The sequence below is a fragment of the Tauraco erythrolophus genome, chromosome 10, assembly GCF_009769465.1.
Source record: "Tauraco erythrolophus isolate bTauEry1 chromosome 10, bTauEry1.pri, whole genome shotgun sequence".
Classification (NCBI taxonomy): Eukaryota; Metazoa; Chordata; class Aves; order Musophagiformes; family Musophagidae; genus Tauraco; species Tauraco erythrolophus.
The window spans coordinates 7,521,708-7,538,095 of NC_141474.1; the positions used below are offsets into that span (position 1 = coordinate 7,521,708).

A 16,388-nucleotide genomic window follows, 5' to 3' on the forward strand; every position below is an offset into this window, starting at 1 on the left:
TGATATTCACACGCATATTTGTCTGCCCAGCCACTTTCACTTACCTCTCACTTATCTTGAAATCATCTTTCAAATACTTCTTTAAAAAAAAATAGAACACTTTGAGAGTTTCTAATATATTTCTTTTACAAATACCTTATTTGATTTAATGGAATGAAGAAGTCATGCAGCAATACATAAAATGGACCTACTGTGTCAAATCCTGCTTTCCTGTTTATTCATGAAGTGGTGGAGAATAAGAACAACAGATATGATTTGGGTTTTGTGCAGCTGAACTATCAGAAAATGACTTCCTTCTGGCTTATTCATGTGCATTCGTACCCTCTAAGTTTCATTTTTCAGACACCCAGATTAGGTATCAGGACCCTGAAGGAAGGAACTGTGTCATCTCTTGTTCATCCTGTACGTGGAGTCCAACTACCGGTCAGAATATTGTCTTCACTAGCTCCTGGCAATGCCCATATTTTTCACCTTCCTGAAGTTCATAACTCATGTCACTAATATCCGGTTTGCACAGAGTGACACTTAGAAATATGGTAGAAAATATTGAAATGGATCTCTTAAATCCAAACCAACCAGAAAATGAACTAGTGAAAACAATAATGAAACACACTACTTGCATTTTCAAGCTGAAGTACTATATAACATAGCTAACACAACAGTTTAAAAACACATCCACACATCCCCATCAGAGTCTTTTTAACTTCAAAAGTCTCTTTGAAAATCTTTGCTGCTTAGTGTCCATGGAAGGACACTTATTTCTAAAATACAGCTTGAGTTATTTTTTTGAGAAATTGTCTGGATCTAAGGTATAATTCAGCTTCTCTGCAAAGTAAAACTATGTTGCTTAATCTCACTTTGTTTTGCGCTTACGCCTTCATCTGACATCTCCCTCCCCCCTGACCCCAACACTGCTACTGAGTATTTTGAAAGTGTAGTTTTTTGTAGTTAACAAAAAAATGTGCCTGGGAAACAGGAACAATTCAATGAAAAGAACATGAGGCTTAGCACACCAAGCTCATCTTCTCTCTCTTGATGTCCCCTGGAGCTGCTTCCAAGTATTTTGGATAATTGTGATCCTTTGTAGTGTCCAGGATATTTTATAGAACACAGGACCTCGTTTTCCCAGAGGGGTATAGATAAATAGGTCTAGAGATTTGCACATGAAAAACACATACCCAAGATATTCCTACAGCTTGATGCCCTGCCCTGCTCCTCATGCAATGCTGTGTGGGAATGACAGCTGGATCTAATCCTCAGCACACAGGATTTTTGAGGAAACAACTGGCAAATTCCTTCCTTTACAAGACAGTGACCAATGTTTGTATTAGCAAGTCAGCTTGTTTCTGTCCACACCCAGTGATGGTTATGCATCCATGGAGAGATGTGTTGGACTGGAGCAAGATGGTCTTTTGGAGCTGTGTAACTAATGTAGTTCCTACATTAGAAGTACTAAAAACTTCATTACTTCTTAAATGGCTTGTATAGTTTAGATTTTAAAATCTTGTTTTTGTCTGTTCTGGGACCTCTACCCAAATGTATTCTTGTCAAATAGGGAAAGCACTGAAAGGAATAAACAGAGTGTGCTACTTCCCTTTTAAGTGCTCATCACCTGTAAGGTTCTTCAACATGCCACTTGAGTGTTTCTCACTGGTTTGCTTCTAGAAAGCATCTCTTTAGCCTCACTGTGACATCTGTCTTCAAATTTTTTACTGTCTCTATGAAGTGTGTCCAAACAAGTTTTCAGTAATGTGCTGGCCTGGCTGCCTGTGTTTCTTGTGTGTGGCTATATGCTTTATAGGCAGCAACACAGCATTTTCAGTTGGAGTCAGCATGGTTCAACAGCGTACTCTCCATAGCCTTTTAGTTGCTTTACAACATGGGAATAACCGCCTTTGCACATTTGCTGTGAAGTATTTAGTCTGCTGTGCAAATATAGCTCACCTTGTTGTGGAGCTAAATTCAAGTGGTTGAGGAACCTTAATTTCCTAGATTTTTCCTGAATTTTCTTCCATTTGCATTTGTGTAGTTCAGCACAGAAAAAAAAAAAAAAATTAGCTTGGTTCCACAACTTGTTCTGTGGCAGCTGCCTGAAGGCGGCTATGTACACGTTGCGCGTTTCCTGTTGAAAGTTTACTTCGATAAACATCGTAAAATGAAATCAGGATTTGATCAGTAATCAAGCTCATACCAGTATGTTTTGCTTCACTTGGACAAGCGTTGCATGTCTATTTGTAGCGCTCCCTCTACGCGCTTCCCCCCCAACCCCCCCAATGAACATGAATATTAAAAATAATGACAAACTTCTGCAGAAACCTTTGTGATAGGGGCTGTTCTACCTTTGTGATACAGGCTACTCTATCCAGTCTTCTCGGGCCACACCTTTTGAGTCTCTCTGCAGGCGTCATGTCCAGTTCTCTCATAGCTTACTCAGTCTTCAGAACCAAATTAACGCTTTCTTAGCAACTTTCTTACAGATTGAAAACCGGTAGACTGGTTTTGAATCTTCAGTGGTTTTCTTACTTCTTTGAAATGAAATCGATGCTCTTGGATTATGTGCCTTACCAATACTTTTACCAGCTTTTCAGGTGCAGCTTCTGATCTCTTTCTTTGGTTTAGTTATCAAATATACCTTAGTCCATTGCTCTGTGCAATACCAAAGCTGGTTTCTTCAGGGAGCTTACGTTAACATGCATGCTGAGTGGGAGGGAATTCCGATTCATTTTATAGATGACAAGGAATAGATATTGAACGTTTTTTTTTTTCCTCTGATTATCTGTTGATGTCAGAGTTACTAGTCTTGTAAAGTTCTATGAGAGGAATGTCATAGTCTTCTATATTTCCCTAAAAGCAAGAAGAAACTCGTGTGATCACACAAGTCCATGCCTGTGGGACTTACTGAGGGATTTCTGAAGGGCTTCCCTGAGCACTTCTTCTTTCTACCTCAATACGTCATAGGCAAGCAAAGGGTGTTGCTGTAGAGAGAGACAGAGTGGCTGAAGTTCCCTGCATCTGTGTGGCTGGGAGAGTTCTATTGTCTTGTTCAGAGTATGATAGGAAGGAATGTTTGCTTTCTCATGTATTTATTAGAAAACTGTAAATGTTCCAATAAAATTGAAAATTTCTATCCGTATGATCTGTAAACTAGTTCTCATGGCCATTCTCTCTTCTCCTTCGCATCTGCAGTTGTCTCATTCCTCTTAAGTTTTCTTTTGTCCCTCTTTCTCTTTGCATGAGGCAGCCTCCTTGCCTTAGTATTTATAGATGTGCTGTTCTCATCTGTTCTTTCATCTTTGTCTTGTATCTATTTTATAAAGTTCTGCTTTACTCAATCTCCCAGTGATTTTTGTTGCCACTTTTTTTTCTCTTCTACCTTATGAGAAGAAAATAGCTCTCCTATACCCCTCCTTACCACTTCCTATCTTAATTTCAAATTAACTGTAGGAGACCTCTCTACTTTTTCACTTGATTCAATCCCTTCTGAAAATTCTGAGTGCATGCCAGAAGCTACTCGCTTTGCCAGAATGTAGGTGCTTTTCCTGGGATCCAATTTTACGAATGACCTTAACGGTTAGACTAGAGCAGAGTGGTCACATATAAAGTTGTATGTACTTTTGCAATGTGCTATTATACAGCAAATAAATATCTTCAGGTTTACGTGATCCTTAACACGCTCATACTTACTGTAAGTACGACACAATAATACTTAGGCTTCTCTCATTCTCCAACTTTTTGGCTGAAAACACTATATTCACTTTGTTACGTTTTTTGTTTTCTTGAGTCATAGGAACCTGCAAAACCTCTTGAATTTGCCAGAGACTGAAAAAATGTACCTGTTCTTGTTTTATTTAGTGAGTTTGTATTTAAAAGAATGAATGCAGCAGCAGAAGTATGTTAAGTGAGTAATGAACTAAACTTGTGCCTGACTGCACCTCTGCACAGGTCATCCGGAAAGGCTGGCTGACCATCAACAATATTGGCATCATGAAAGGAGGATCCAAGGAATACTGGTTCGTTCTAACTGCAGAAAGCTTGTCCTGGTATAAAGATGATGAGGTAAGGAATCAAGAACTTTTTTCCTACTGGGGAGAAAACCCAGTATTTATTCAGTCTTCTGATAACAGCTTTAAAATATTAAATCAGCTTGTACAGACTTGAACTGAAAGACTGTTTTTTTAAATTTTCTGGTTTTGATTCATGGAGAATGCTGACTCTCTAAGACTTCTGCTGAAATGCTGATAACATAAATACAGGGTGTTGTGTGGGGTGTTTTTGTTTGATTTTTGGCTTACTTTTTTCTTCTCTTCCTGTGGTTTCCACACATTGGTCTTAAAAAAAAAAAAAAAAAAAAAAAACCAAAACAAAACTCTTTTGGAGTGTTCTGCTTATTGTCCCATGCCTGGATGTACTGCTTTTGCATCAACTGTAAATTGATGTAAAATTACTTCTAAAAGTATCTACAACACTTGATTTAATGATAACAATTGTTCTCTGGCCTCATATTTTGAGAGGATGAAAAGCCTGTCTGCAGAGTTCTGTAGCTGGTTGGTATGGATTTTCAAATTTGACAAAAATGCACCTTGGTAGGAAATGTTGCTGCTGCAGTGAATGTGAGGTAAGTAATGTGAGAACTGGAAAAAGCATTTCTGTGATAAAGACATCCAGGTTGCTCACTTTATTGCAGATGTTGTTAGACAGCTCATCTGTTTTGTTTATTTTTTCAGCGATGTTGGTAATGATACACTGTATCAAAACCTCTGGCAGTTTTATCGGTAATTTTTGAAGGTTAAGATGGCATTATGTGTACTGTCAGCTTTACAGTAGAGCCCTTGTGGTGTTTTTAAGGTTTGTGTTGGTGTTCATAGAAAAATTGGACTGCGTTTTTTTTTAAAAAAATCCATTATTTTATCTTTTTTTTTTTTAATTTAAAATGATGTGGTGAGATTAACACCCCTTTCTGTGTTCTGTCTCAAGCGATTGGACGTGCATCCAAGATGCGCTGCGGCAATTTTTTAGGTAGCTTTGGTGTTGCTTTTTTGAGTCTGGTCTTTGTTTAGTGTGAAATGTAAAAATTCCTGAAAATACTTACGGAATGTCTTCTGCTATGCAACTTTAAAAATAAATTGTTTGTTTTGATAGTCTGCTAGGGAGAGTCACCTGGGAATCTCAGAATAGTACATGAAGGGAAGTGGCCACTCTCTGATTTCTATATGCATATTTTAAGATAATGTCTCTTAATTACCAAACAGTTCTGTTTTGAGTCATGAAAATACCAGTAGTTCATTTGGGCCAATATGGGAGATCACTCAGGAATTTCTTAGAGTGGTAAGAGATGATAATAGCGTAGTACTATTCCATGCTTTGCTGGTGGAAGAAGTTCCTCATTGAGTACAGATTTGCTGTATAATTTGATTATTCTGTCCTGGGAAAGACTTCATAAAGTTATGTTGGATTTTTTTTTTTTTTTTATTTTATTGAGCCTTTTTCAGTAGAACTTAAAAGATTAGTAAAGTCTGTTTTAGATGCTTTCTGAAGAAGGTCAAAGCCACAGCTTGACCATTAGATTAGTCAAAAATTGAGTGACTTGTTTCAGAAACAGAACCTACTGGCTTCTGAAAATAAAGTAGTAAATATTTGATCTCCTGGCTGAATTCCAATTTTTATAATTACATTTCGTCTCCTTAAAATGTTCTCCTCACTCTTCAGCTTGGTTTGGTAGTTGTCACATCCTGTTCTCAGATGATTATTGAAATGGCTGCGTGCTGTTTTATTTCCACCCTGGTCAGATACGAAGCCTTCAGTGATGTGTGAAGTGATACCCGTGTTTATGCCCAGGCTCAGCACGGCTGTGCACGCCGTGAGGTCGTAGGGAGTTCAGATCCCCCGTGCCTCCCGCTCGGGCTGGTCACTTCTGCAGTCCTTGCACAGTAGCGAGCGCCTCTCCGTCGCAGCTGGGGAAGACGCAGAAAGTCGGGTCTCGCCTTTGTTCTCCTGCCACAGCGATGAGTTCGTTCCCCCTGCGCCTCTACCCCTGAGTAAGGAATGTTGTAGCAGCTCGCCTACCAGTGAGCTCTGCGAGTGTGCTTTACGAAGCTGGAGTGCTTGCTAGGACCTCGAAGGCTGTGTACCCCCTCTAGTGTAAACCGAGCCCATTTTCTGTAGTCTGGAAGTGAGACGAAAACCACTCTCTGACTGCAAGCGGTTGCTTGCTAGTGCCATTAGAAGGACGTGTGAATGATTCCCTTTATTTGTGAGCTGCAGCTTTTGTAAGTGAAGACTTCACAGAGGAATGTGTTTTGAAGCAAGTGACTTTGGCGAAAGATTTCAAAATTTGTTGTGTGATATCAGTATTACCAAAGGAACGACTGGTTTCTTGACGGAGTTTTGTTGCTGCTCAAACACATAACCAGATTTTATTCCTGATGAGATGGGAATCAGTGCCTAAGAATGCTTTTTAGGCTTATAATTATGAAAATGTCAAGTTGATGTTTAAACAGTGTGGGTAAAGCAGTTACGGTATCAGTTACATGAATACTAATCTGGATTAGTTTCTGATCCTGCATACAGTTGCTTGTGTTCATAACTCTGTTGCGTGACCAGTACCACGACTTTGTGCTTTTCCACTTGCTTAAAATCAAGCAAGATTAGCACATTCATTGACCTCACAAATAATATTTTATTTCATAGAGTATTCCATATAATACTAGCTAAAGTATTACAAGACATACCTAAACAAAAAAGATGAAATCTGAGCATTTTAGCTCTCAGTTGTTACCACCTCAGGTAGCACAAAAAGCTGTGAGCTTTTGTGCTAAAGTTCGTTTGAGAGTCAACCTGCAAATTTGAAGTTTGTGAATTAGCCACTTCTACATTAGGATAAATGGGAATGTGGAACACCATTCTAGCTTGTGAATCAAAAAGCTCTTTGTGGTAAACAAAAGGATGCCGTGCGTGAAGTGGTGTAGCGTTTTTACAGAGCGTGGTCAGAGAATGTGATTTTATTGTTCTTTCTAAAGCATCCAGAGATTTCACTGACATTGTTGGTGTGCAAAGGATGCAAGCTGGGCTTTAGGAGAAGAACTTCTAAAAATGTGAAATTTACGTTTATTGGAAAAATCCCCGTAGTCTTATTTCCAAATAAAACATTTCTGTTCTGTTTCAATAGGAAAGGATCGTATTGTCATCCAGTGATAGATGCAGTTTGTATTATAATTTCACAGTTTATTCCCAATTGTAAAATTCTGTGTGGTTTGGGAGGGGAAATATGAAAATAAGTGAGCAGGTGAGAGAGTGCAAAGGGGAGAAGTTACTCTAAGGTCTAACAACACTGTGTCTGTTTATGGAATTAGCTTGCCACACAACAAGCTGCTCTCGGCTTCTGTGGCTAGCAGGAATGTTAGTGACTTTTATACCGTCAATAATCTAATAACACGAGTTACTCGAGTTCTGCCTGAGAAGTCAATGGGAGGACAACACATACAATGGTGCCGCAAAGCTGCGTACAAATAAAACTTACTGTTAGTGAGTTAATGAGAACAACTAGGAAAAGAGTACTATAGGAAGCACAGTAAAAATTTCAGCAGTGGGTTTTATTGTATTTTATAGGCAGTGTTGGTTTGACTCTAGGTGGGTTGCAGTACGCGGCTTGGTTACTGACCGGCCGTCTGAGATCCAGAGTGACTCTTGGCTGGAGCTGTTGGTGAAGACGCTCTGGTGTGTCAGAGCGGGTTCCCACTGGCGGCTGTCCCTCAGGCTGGGTTGTCATGCGACTGCCTGTCTGTGCCTGCTGTACAGGTGAGAGGATGTTCTGCACAGCAAGTGTAGACAGGCAGACACATGACAACTCCGTCCAGCCAGTCCCTTGGAGCCATCACCGCTGGTGTGCAACAGTTTGTACCGTTCCGGTTTGGGGGGCTTTGAGGGGGAACACACATAACAGAATTAAACTTTAAAACATTGGGAGCTGTAGAACAAGAACAGAACTTGATTTTATTCAGAAAAGAAGCATTTTGGTACATCACTTATTGTGCTGACATATATCAGAGGTGCGATTTCAACAGACGGGTCACACTGAACATTTGGAAAAACAAAAAGGATTGAAGCCGTGGTTTATTTTATATGCAATTCATACAGGATTTTGCCTGCATATTGTACTCACACATAGTAGTTTAACCAGATGTTTTTACTCTTCTTGGAAGCACAGAAATACTGAAGTTCAAGATAAAGGATATGTTTATACAGTACATATTTTCTAGGAGCAGATAAGTGCAATAATCTTGCATGTTAAAAATAAGAATCTTTCCGTATAAATGGCAGAAACCACTTGCATATTAACCCAGTTAAAGGGAATCTGCTGGAAAGAATATTGGTTGCATTTCATATCTATTTTGCTAATATGTTAAAGCTATACACGTACAATGATATTTCTTTAGTATCTCGCTTTGCATATTATTTAAATTTAGGTATCTCTCAAAATCTGTACTTATTAAGAAAACGTAATTTTGTAGAGCTTCAGTAAGTTTTTCAGTTAAACATAGACTATGCTATAGATTAAAAGCATGCAGATAGCATCATTTCACATCACGAGATGTGCTGCTTTGCTAAACTTTCCTGTGTATAAAATACAGTGACTGTAAACTAATTTTGCAATTACATTAGTAACATCACTGAAGTGTTGTTTCAAAAGGTATAAAGCACATTGGAAGCTTAAAAGGGGAAAAGAATAATCGTATTGCTTTTCTATACAGATTAAGTGATTCTGTTTTATAATGGTGTTCTTAAATCACTGTTGCTCGCTAGTGCCACCATAGGTCAGCAACAAACTTGTGCTTTCAAACCCTTCTCAAACATACCCCATACAGAATAGCAGCAAAACACTTAAGTTCTAACCTGAAAACTGATTATAAAAGGGATGAATGTACCAAAAAGCAAAGCTAAAGGTGGGGATAGTGTTGAGGTTTTAAATGAGACTAATAATAAATGAATGTGTAATTATTCAGGCGTTCTAGCTCTAATAATTATTTTGCCATAAAGAAAAAGGTACGTTTTAGCTGATATAGAAGTTCAAGTGTATGAATGAAGTTGAAAATAAAATTTTCCTTGAACATAACAAGGTGGAATAAGGTGCCTTAAGAAAATGGATCAAGCATAAAACATGACTAGCTAATTCAGACAAGAAAAATTAATTCCAAGACATGAAATAGTCTTACTTTGACTTCAGAATATCTTTACTTAAATTTTTGTAGCTCTAAGTAAAATTTTAAGTTGGCATGTCTTCCTACGCACTTGACCATTTTAAAGAATAACAAAAGTGGCAAATTAGAAGTACTTTTAAAAGAAATATAAAACACTGCTTGTTTTATGTATTTCATTAAATTTAATTGCTACATTTAGTTAAAGAAATCAAAGATCTTTAGTCTGGGAGAAAATAAGGTCTCAGTTTCTGTGTTATGGATCCTTCTTGAAATAGCAAAGGATTGTACACTAAAATTCATTGGCAACCTATATAAAAAGATTGGAAGATCAAAAGTATGCATTTTAATTGATAGGTTTTCTATTAACAACTACCAGGGAGGTTGTGCTGGGAGTAAAAGTCGTAAGTGGAAGGGTTGTGCGGTCTTTCTAATAGCTGCACACAAGGAGAATTCATCAAAGGATCAGCAAAGAGCTTGAACTGAGGCAAATTTGTTTTGCTTTCAGTTAATTCATTTGGTACTACTGATGACTGGATAGTTATCTCCACTCGGTTCTTATTTAAAAACTGATATTCTTTGAAATTGTAGTTGATTTGTTAAAAAGGCTTAACATTTTTGCATGCTGTATCTGGTTGATTCATTGAGTCAGTAAAGGGCTCAAATATTTTAGAACACTCGTAACATAAAAAAATCTCACGATTGCCAGTATTGTATTTACAGAAACCTATATTAAGGATCTGACTTTAAATATTGGTAGGTTGGAAATTGAGTTGAGAATTGTATTCTCTCCAGCTGTGATCAGGACTTTTTATTTAAGGGCAATTTGTTATTTTTAGATACTGTTTTGCAGTGCAGCATAAAATGCAGTAGAGAGGTCCAGTAGCATTATTCAGGAAAGTTTCATTCTTAATTGTATGATTTCCTGTCTTTTTGTAGGTTTAAACCTGACCCTTAGTAGTATTTCAATTAGAATTATTTTTTTTTTTTTCTTAATTACAGTTCAGGAAGCAAAGCCTTTTGTAAGTAAAAGTAAAGTTATATTCTTGATTGAGATTTATTATTTTTAAAAAACACACTAAGATTCAGAGTTTTTAATTTTCCAATCTGCTTAAGAGATTTTGATTAAAATATTACAAGAATTTAACATTCTGTTTAGAAGCTTGGGATTTTTATGCAAGTATTTTGCTATTTTGGTTATAATATTTTCCATCTAGCAATGATACTTGGGTGGTCTGCAGAAAAGTCTGGACGCACGGTGCTCGTACAGGAAGAGGGGCAAGGAGCGTGGAGAGGATAGCAATGTCTTAGTCTTCTGAAAATACAGATGCATTAAATAGCACTGGTAACGGTAATACAGAAGACAACATGCAGCTTAATGACAAGGCAGAAGAGTTTCAAATGACATGTTTTTTTTTAAACTAACGAGTTTTTTTTTCACATTTGGATCCCTGTTCGATCTATATTTATTTCTGTAAAGTTAGGTGACTTCCCCCACCCTTGTTTGCTTTTTTCCTTTTTTTTTTTTGACATTAAAGGAATATATAGAAAAGTTTTGAAATATTTTCTTCCTCTTCCCTATTTAATTTTGTTGAGTGTCTCAAAAAAAATTATGCTTCTTTAAGAAAGTCCACTATTTTGAAACACTTACCTATTTAAATGTTCATACAGGCTTTAATTTGTTTTTCCTGGGTTTGTGCATTTTATGGTGATATGAACTGTATCATTTAATTTATGCAATAGGCTTAAGCATTGATATCATCCTGGTTTTACAGAACTCTCACCATGATTTAATATGCATTGAATCCTACTAATTTTTTTAGTTATTGCAAAAAAGTAAAGTTTGGTGCTTTTTTTTTTTTTTTTTTCTCTTGGAATATTTGTATACAGCTATTCTGTGTTTGTTGACATGCATATTTAAACCCTCTTGTTTTATAACTGTGGAAATCTTTTCTGTATGATTATGATCAACTAGAACTGGTTTCAACTAAAACAGCAGTGTTTTAGGAACCACAGAATCACTTCATTCACTTTGAAAATGTTTTGATTACTGAGCCGAAGTAGATATACTTCCTTATTCATTCCTAACAATACAGGCTTTCTTTCCGTATCTGTTGCTTTGCACACTGCATTCCCCCCCCGCCCCCTCCTTTCCAAGCCCCATGCCAAGGGGGCCTCCTAGATCTCAGCCTTATAGTCTAAAAATGTAACTTTGAAGAGTCATGGGTGTATGGGAGGGGAATCACTTCCTAAATTCAGAAAGGTCGTTTAAAATAAAGATTAATGCAAATAGTGGCCTAGAGATAAGAGGAACACTAGTTCCGTATGTTTTCATTGTCCTTGCTTATTTAGCAGAAGTTAACGCAGGCTGTCTTCAACAGTATTTTCACTGAGAGCCTCTCATTGACTGGATAACAATACTTCCTTTCTTAATTTCTAGATCAGAATTATAAAAAAAATAAAAGTAGCTACGCAAGTAAGCACTAGATAGAAAAAATATTTGCAAACGATCATATTCCCCTTGAAAGAAACTGAGCAAGTTTCTTAACAAGATTTGAAAACATTTTCTACTGCTTAAACAAAATCTAAGTCATAGAACTTTTCAGATTTGCTATGCCTAAACCAACAATAATACTTTAAGAGAGCTTAAGAAATATCAATGCCAGTTTGAATCCTTTAATTTCTTCCTGTCTCTTCATGTTTTCTGTTAATTTATATTAATAACTAAATTTAACTATGTGTTCTAACTCTAAAGTAGAAGGAGAATAAAAATTCAGTCTACTTATATTATAATGCATTAAACCCCACTAATTTAGTTCAGAAGATAATCTTCCGTGAGATAAAGGAAGATAGAATGGATAACCTATAAGTGTACATATACATTAAAACCGAATTCTTTTAGTCAAAAAGTCAAAATACATAAGCTTTGATGGGAGGCTAAGGGAAATGACAGTGCTAGTTCTTGCTTCGTAGGCTTTAAGACAGCCAGTATAGACATAGTCACGCTAATGCTCCGTGACCGTCTCTCCCCCATAGGACTTCTATTGATTATGGAAGGAGCAATGAAAAAGGTAACAATGATATACATATTTTTAAAAAAAAAAATCACGCAGCATCAAGACTGTCTAAAATATAACAGGCATTCTGCAAAATTGACTGATTATAATACTCATGGCTGCATATTTGTGCTAATTCTTTTTATAGTATAGCTATTCAAAGCCTTCCTGGCAATAATGAGCACCATATAGATGGGATTTTTTTTCCGGTTGCAGTAGTTTGTTGCTAGTGTTAACTTTAGGGGAGCTGACTCTGGAGTTCAGCTGGTATCAAATTGCAGCCCAGACTTTTTGTATTATTTTGTCCGTGGGGATTTCATTCAGCCTGAGGGTTTTTTTCCCCTACCAGGACAGCTGGAAATTCACCAAAGCAAACTTCTGCATTCGTTTACAAATTCCATTTTTATCAGTGGGATTCAGGACAAAGTAACTTATCATTCTGAATGTTAGAAGAAATATCAGCGATGCAAAGTATACATGAGAGCGGCAACAATCAATTGGTGCTGATCCCTTATAGGCAATGGCCAGCCAGGTATCGGGATGGAAAGCTGTTCGTTCCGTTTTATTTATTTATTGGTTTTTTTTTTTTTTTTTCCATCACATCCTGAACTTTCAGAGGTAATTTTTCCTGACAGTCAAAGATTTTGTATTCTACACGGCAGAAGCCTAGCACGGAGGAGTCATAGATTTCCTATGGTTTCCCTCACGGTTTTCATTAGCACATATAGCATAGGTTATTCGCAAAGAAGTTTCAGCTGCATATAAAAACCTAAGTACAGTTCTCCCACAGGTGATATATTTTACAATAATTAAAAATAATATTCATGCATTCTTTTCTATTATTTTATTACGTTAAGATAAAATAATTGCTTAAAATCAATCTTCAGATCTTAGTTCACGACAAGAGCTATTCAGAATACATACTTCTAGCAAGCCTTTTCTACATTAAAAAATATTATATACTGCTTAAATACTTATACGGATTGCTACAAGTAAAAAAAAAAATAAATTAGATTTACCTTTTTAGTTTGTGGGGAAAAAAATAAAGCTTTATTTTAAATTAAAAAAAAAAGGAAAAAAAAAAAGAGCGACTATAACTCTACTCTTGTACACTTCTCTAGGTAGTGTACCTCTCGGCAATATACCTCTCTCATTTCTTGCAAAGGTTTTGGTAAACCGTCAGAGCTCCATCTTTCTTGCAGTGGTGACTGGAGGAAGGGGGGAGGGGAGTCACCTAGGTTCGCCAGGTCATAGGCCAGGTGTTCTTCCAAAGTAGGCCTTACCAGAATGTCTTCCCCGCTTTATTCTGAAGTCCTCCTTTTTCACAGTGTCCCTTAGCGTTTCTTATTCCCTAGTGTGCAAAACCTGTGAAGAAAAATACTGTATATGAGATCTGAAAGGAGCAGTAAGTGTCTTCTCCTTGGCAATAGCGACTTGCGTCCCCAATAGTCCATGCCGCTGCTTTCCCTTGCCCAGTCTAACCAATGTGCAGACTACTGTACAACAGCATTGTCCTGAACAGGTAGTCTGAACACTGGGGCGACGGAGCAGGATCTCCGGACGCGTCTATTTATTTATTTTAAATCCTCTTTTAGTCTCGGGGAAAAACTGCCTTCCTGCATCACGGGTTGTGCTCGGCTCTGCCTCGCACTCTGCAGCACTCACTGAAACACACTGAAGTGCTGTGATTTCCAGTCTTGACGTGGCACATTTGCAGCAGACTGGGGATCTGGCAATGAATTTAGGACCAGGAAAAGGGGGAGGGCTGGGCCTGAGAGTCCATATATGGGATGATGTCACCCTGGGGAGGTTTGGGTATGCACTGTGCCGCTGGTGAGACCGCTAGAATTGCCTGCTCTCAGACATGGGTCTGTGTATAAAATGGTACCAGATGTTTCAGTGTAATGTTAAGCAGTCATTTCATCTTCAGGCCAGATTTTTTTCTTCAACTGGGCAGGAAGTGGGCCCCAGTATGGAAAAGCTGTAAAAAGTCAAGATGTACAGTTTCACTGCAGCCAACGGAGAGCGAGTTAATGTAGACGCGGAATTTGCTGTTTTCTGAAGGCTGAAAAACCGAATTTATGAAAAGGATTCTGCTCGGGAAACTAATGCAATAAGCCAGTGCTTATTTTCTTTCTTTTTAATGACTCTAGTTGTGCTTTTCTGTTTTGGCATTTCAGACCAAGAAAAGGGCAAATAGGTTCATTTTTTCTTGGAACTGTCAGCGGCATGCAGGCTGCCGAGACTTGAACAGTAATTAGAGTTACTTCCTGAAAGTGAAGCCCCCATGAAAAGTCTGGAGAAATGTTCTTTGTCATAGCCTCTACATGAGTAATTAGTTCCACATGTGGCCTTCCTATTTCCCTTCAGCTATTTTGGCTGGCTGGTTGAATACTTTGCTATAGCTCAAGACTTAAAGAAGCTTTAAAGTTTTCATTTCAAGCATCCACTGTGAAAATAGCTATTTCTGGTGTCATAATAAATTGCTTCTGGTAGATCAGTGCTATTAGGCCTGGCATTGTTTTTCACTAGTAACCCTGCTGGTCCCATTTTTCTTTTAATGGTGCTTGGTGGAATTATTCTGCTAAATTTTATCTTTGATGTTTACCAGATCTATTGAATTTTGCCAAGTATGACTTTACCGTAGATTTTAAGATATTCTCCCCACAGGCAACTATCCTTGTTCTCCTGTAAACTTCTTTTCTTTGTTACTCGTGCTGTCAAACCTAAGTGCTGTACTTGTTTGGGTTTTTTTTTAATCTGCCTTAGCCCGTGGTCTAAACCAACAGCTAACATATCAAGTTAGCTCTTCTGAAATCAAACCTGGAGGTGATTGTGTATAGGTCTGTATATGCACTGTGTGGAATTGTTGCCAGTAGCTCCTTTTCCACCTACAATTCTGAGGCAAATGTCATCACTGGGAGTATATTCTGAAAGCTAGATCTCCACCAAGTTCCTGGACAGGAATGTTTGTAAATCTAAACATGTGCTGTGAGCTCTGGTGCCCTAAATAACTTCTGTGTGATTCGGTTCTTCCTAGGTGATGGCAGATTCTGTGAGAGCCATAGCTCCTAGAGGCATGCACAGGGCAGGTTGTAGAAGTCTAAATTCAGGGAGAATGAATGCAATAAACTTGGATGCTGGGGAAGTTGGAATCGGAGTCTCAGGCCAATGAAAAGGAAAAGTGACCTTCAGGCTGCTTTGTGGTGGTGGCAGGCCAAGCACTGTGTGTCTGTTTCAAATTGTGCATCTGATTCTACCGTTTAGATGACAGTGGGCTAGTGTGTGTCCAAGCAGTGGTGGGATTTCTTTTTGAATTAGCGAAGGTAGAGGTTTGAAGAAGCTAGAGAAAGAGTTCTAACATGCAGAGTGCTTGGCTTCCTTAGAAACAGCAGCACCACATCAGTGTGTAAGAGAAAGTGAGTTGGTGGGTGAGAGCTTTTGGAGATAAAGCTGTTAGAGAAAGTAGAGCACGCCGTGGATAAACCAGGAGGGCTCCTTGTCTGCATATCACTGTATGTGTAGGAGCTGGCTTTTTTATTATGGAGCTGGCTTTTTTATTATATTCCCACTTGGCGCTTGCCTTGTGGAAGAAGAATACGATTTTGGAAAGATTGAGTAGTGAGAGATTTTTGTGAGTGGGACCCTCAGTATAGTAGGTCAGATTTTCCCCAGTGAGGAATCATCAGAGATTAATTGCTGCATGTGCCACTAAGAGCAAGAAATTATGTTGTCAAGAAAAGACAGTGTTCCAGGGATCTTCTTTCCATACCAGCAGAAGAGGAGGTAGGCTGAATAGAACAGGAGGCAATGCGTTAATGAGCCAAGCAGGCCTAGGGGCTGAGGGAAGCAAAGTTTTGAATCTTGCTGCCGAGTGCAGCAGCGTTAGTCTGTGAAGTTTTCCTGAGATGGTTAAATAGAACCAGAATAGCTCACCACATTGTGGCCTGGAAATTCGTTCCCTGTAAGTTTTGTTTCCTGGCAAAAGCAGAGCTTCGGAGGAACAGAGTACAAGAACAGGGGTTCTGGGTTGTTCTGGGTGCCCAGAAAGATGCTAGAGCCTTGTCAGAGAGAACCTCTAATATAGTACAAAGCTATTCAGAACTCCTATGAACGTTTTCTTTCCTTCCTAAGGGCTGCT

At 38.2% G+C, this 16,388-nt stretch overlaps 1 protein-coding gene across 1 annotated transcript in view; it reads left to right on the forward strand.

Moving 5' to 3' along the window:
* The window catches only part of DNM3 (dynamin 3), a 175,350-nt gene that overhangs the window by 52,264 nt on the left and 106,698 nt on the right, over window positions 1-16,388 (forward strand). The window contains 1 exon segment of the mRNA XM_086617704.1: window positions 3,943-4,056. Within this exon segment, the coding sequence (XP_086473830.1) occupies window positions 3,943-4,056 (114 nt within the window).